Below are 4,184 nucleotides of genomic sequence, written 5' to 3' on the forward strand. Positions count from 1 at the left end.
TTAAGTAATTCTGTCCCATAATGAACTGTGTACACCCCTGGCTGGAAGGTGCAAGACACGGCATGTACCCAAGGGTGCACCAGCCATGAGCCTCTCGCCTCAGGCAGCACCAGCTGAAGGAAGGAGGGGGCTGCATCAGGGGCACAATCACAAACCTGCCCCAAAACAGGATCTGACAATTACAAATTGTGTCTTTTACCCCTGATGTCAGCATTGGTGTGATACTACTTGGAGAACTAACATACAGGCAGCAGAGAGTGTAGGCTCCAGCACCATAGGTATCAGAGGGGTTACTGTCTACACCAATCAGGATAAGTCTATGCACTGCCGGCACCACGGACACATATCTCGGATAAACAAACCAAACGACATGAAGTTTCTTTTGTTCCTTTATTATTATGTTCTTCAGTCTTTAAGATTTCTCTAAGTCAGGTATCGGTAGGGCGGCCACCGGAACCCCAAAGACCTGAACCTCACAAAGCTGGAGATACTGCTGCTTCCCCGGTAAGATGATGTTCACCAGCCGGCCGATCATCCCGTAGCACTGGAAGGTCTGGGTGGAGCCGCTGGACATGGCAGTGATGTCGGCACAGCTACATGTAGGGAGAAAGCAGAGAATAAATGTCTTATTGTGTAATGATGGGTTATCGGGAGGGGGTTGGGTGATAATTAGGGATGAAACTGGAATAGGTTCCCCTCCCATTTTCTCCCTATTATCGTGGATTTTGCAGTGATTTGAACTCTTTTTTTATTTGATGATGGTGGAGACTGTTGGCCTCTTAGATGTATTGTCAAGGAACTACAGTATGTCCTATAACACGAACACCAACGTCACCACTGGATGAATCTAAGTCCCTGAGATGTATCCGCAGGACAGAACTGGGGGTGCATATGTCATGTAATGGCTGATGGGTTCTATATGAGGTTGAATGTCTGTTAAAGGGGTCCAGTCCAATCCTGGTATATGGCCCACCACCACCTCTCCTCCTGACTATACTCACCCCTGGTAAGATTCCTGATTTCCCCTGGCCGGGGCTCCATTCCGGTGTCACACCCCTTGTTCCCCCAGTTTCCGGTCCTGGTATATGGCGCACCACCACCTCTCCTCCTGACTATACTCACCCCTGGTAAGATTCCTGATTTCCCCTGGCCAGGGCTCCATTCCGGTGTCACACCCCTTGTTCCCTCAGTTTCCGGTCCTGGTATATGGCGCACCACCACCTCTCCTCCTGACTATACCCACCCCTGGTAAGTGTTTTTTCCTCTGCTCCCGTTCCTGGATAGACTAGAAGTAGCGAGGTTACCATGAATGCTGCAAGCAATCACAGGTCTCATTGGTCACATATTCAAGAAGATTGATGTCACTACTAATATATGGACTGTTCTTGCTTATGTCGCGGCTGAGGCCGGCATTTTGCTCCATACAACATGGGGCATCACTACTTACAGGCCAGAAGTGGAACCAGAGGGAATATGGGCCATGGGACGGAGAACCCGGGTTTTCTTATTCCTCTCTTGAGAACTGGTGAATGTTCCTTTTTTAGAACTTTCTGAAAACCTTTCCATACTATTTCGGTTTTCATTTCCTTTTCCCAACTCAATGTAAATGAGGAAGGGAACCATTGTTGTCATATTTTGGAGAATATTTGGCGCACTCCCTTCTTCCCACACCCTATTATTAGCCCCCTAGTAGTATAGGTGCCAACATTCTTAATTATGGGGTAAATTTTGGCTTCTAAATCACAATCCCATTTAAACAAATTAATAAATCTGCCCCAATCTCTAGACATAAAAGCCCCTTCACCTGGGGTTGTTATTCCCATTGTTCTCCTCCGAGTTGCCGATGAGAATGATGCCGCCGTTCAGCCAGTCCCCGCAGCAGTCCCCCCGGTTAGTGATGGTTATGTGAGAGATCTTGTGAGGCTCCAGTAAGTCCACCCTCCACCAGGCCGAGTCGTCGTTGTTTGTGCTGGAACATGATCCAAATCCAAATTTTGAGTTTGTGTTTCCGTCTATGGCATTGATGGCGCTGGACAGGTAACCAATGTCAAAGTTGTAGAATATGGAGGACTGGGTGGCCCGGCCGCGGAGGGCAACGTTCTTGTCTGTAAAACACATAAACAGAGAGGAAATCTTTCATACTCCCCCATGACTGTAGTTTTTGGGTTAAAATGGACACTTTCCTGCTCAGTGAAGGTTCTAGAATATTCTATGAGAAGGAGATGATTGTAGGAACCCCGACCAATGATGACAAGAACCACTGTCTGTCCGGCGAGTTCTTCATCCATCTCCACTGATAGTGACATAGACTCGTATGGTTATTGGGCACCACATGGTGGGTGCCGAGAGATGGTCCTGCACAAGGCAAAATCCAGCGAGGGGAACCTTGTCTGGACCCAGTCCTGCCACGTGCTTCTACCTATAACTCATCACTAGAATATTATCCGTCTACTGAACCAAGAAAGATCAAAGATTAAAGATCACCGTAAAATGAAAAGTTCTGCAACTTTCTGATGGACTTTGGGCTTCATTCCTCCATTCTCAGGATCTCTGGTAGAAGCCGAAAGCTGCTGAGACTCCCAAGGTTTCAGAAACCACGAGGACCACGGAGGACGGTGAGTAATGACGGGCAATGAGACAGGGAGGATGATGCCAGAAGTAGTGGACATGAGATGAGCACCACCTGAAGGTAGGTAGGTAAGGAACATACAGACGTCTACTCTACAGGGTAAGTGCATGGAAACGGTCCTGATCTTCCACAGCTCTTCTCACAAATCATGGGTCCATTGCAATGTATCAGTGTAGTCAAAAGCTGTTCTGCCCAGATAACAAGACGGGAGGAGGGAAGGGACATTTCATCTACCCCCCACCCCAAGTTTTCCTAGTACCCACCATATATTAGTAAGAGCAATGTACTCACATGTCTGGGCAGCAATACCAGTCAGCAGCCAACAGAGAGCGATAGCGAGCAGAGATCTCATAGTGAGACTTCAAGGAACCTGGACACAGACAGACATTTACTTTCTGATAAAAACACATTAGAAACAATAATGTGCAGATATTCCGGGGGGTTTCCTCATCAGACAGATCCCCCATTAGTGACCTCATCACATGGAGACTTGTTGCTGAGGCCTGGGAACATGACCCCCAACATTCTGATATGTGTGACCCATCCTTAGGTTTGGTCATCAATATTTTTTGATGGAAACTCAGTTTTAACTAATTGATCCCATGCAGTCTTAATCTAATAATAATAATATTAAAAAAATGTAAAAAAAAAAGTGATGTAAACAATAAAATTAGTTTCATTATAGAAAATAAACCCCTATAAAATGACAATTTTGCTTCTTTAGTCGAACTCAATAACCCCCCCCCCCAAAAAAAAAAAAAGTATGAAAAGAAAAGCTATGGCTCTTTAGACGAATTAAATGGTTCAAAACATGTAGAACCATAGACGCCCCCCCCCCCCACCAACACACAAAGAACTTATGAAAGTCGCTGACATCCCAAAATGCCACCAATAAAATTTAATTAGGGGGAACCTTAACTCAGCAGCCTGAGGCGATCTGTGCTGCCCCCTCTGCCCCTGCAGAGTCTATCCGGGTCTTGTTTTAGTAGGTGAATCCTCCATCCTCCCACATTGACCTTAGGTGTGAAGAGACGCTATTTCCCCTGATGCTGCCCCCCTAACTTGCTGCAGGTTTTGCTGCCTGAGGCAAGAGGTTCAACGCGCCACATGGCTTGTGCACTCCTGGTGGCAACATACAAATACTGAAAAAAAAATATATATCGTGCAAAAGTAGTAAAACATTTAAAAACCTTATATATTTAGTAATATGGAAAACAAGTGGCGCTGCTGGAAATACAACTGATAACAATAAGATCCCATCGCAGCTTTTAGATGGCAGAGATTGAAAATGTTAAGATTGCAGATTAAAAAAAGGTATTTAATATCATGTATCACTATGGGGGAGGGGGGACCTCTACGATAATATTCATCCCTGATCCTGTGGAATATTCTTTTTTTCTTATCTCGCTTCCTTACATGGCAGCAGACTGGCATTGAGCGCGGTGATACATTGTATCTATTAGTCAATGTATCATCATAATCAATGAATGAATCCATACATATTTCTATAGTCATGGAGAATAAATGATTGGATTGTATTCTGTGATTTACCTGG

At 45.4% G+C, this 4,184-nt stretch overlaps 1 protein-coding gene across 1 annotated transcript; it reads right to left on the reverse strand.

Moving 5' to 3' along the window:
- Positions 1-373: 373 nt before the first annotated feature.
- On the reverse strand, positions 374-3,041 carry LOC140122773 (fucolectin-1-like). The gene is made up of 3 exons (XM_072143971.1): positions 2,921-3,041; positions 1,805-2,105; positions 374-593 (listed from the first exon to the last, which is right to left on the reverse strand). The coding sequence occupies exons 1-3, from the start codon at positions 2,979-2,981 to the stop codon at positions 413-415; spliced, it is 543 nt and encodes a 180-aa protein (XP_072000072.1). The 5' UTR covers positions 2,982-3,041; the 3' UTR covers positions 374-412.
- Between the last annotated feature and the right edge of the window lie 1,143 nt (positions 3,042-4,184).

The sequence above is a fragment of the Engystomops pustulosus genome, chromosome 3 (genome assembly GCF_040894005.1).
Source record: "Engystomops pustulosus chromosome 3, aEngPut4.maternal, whole genome shotgun sequence".
Taxonomy (NCBI): domain Eukaryota; kingdom Metazoa; phylum Chordata; class Amphibia; order Anura; family Leptodactylidae; genus Engystomops; species Engystomops pustulosus.

Bases quoted from the DNA above. Each gene is read 5' to 3' on its own strand.
- LOC140122773 (XM_072143971.1), bottom strand. From the start codon at position 2,981: ATGAGATCTCTGCTCGCTATCGCTCTCTGTTGGCTGCTGACTGGTATT. The intron at 2,106-2,920 runs GTGAGTACATTG...TGTGTTTTACAG, and splicing joins TGGTATTGCTGCCCAGACAT to ACAAGAACGTTGCCCTCCGC. The intron at 594-1,804 runs GTGAAGGGGCTT...CCCTACATGTAG, and splicing joins AATGGGAATAACAACCCCAG to CTGTGCCGACATCACTGCCA.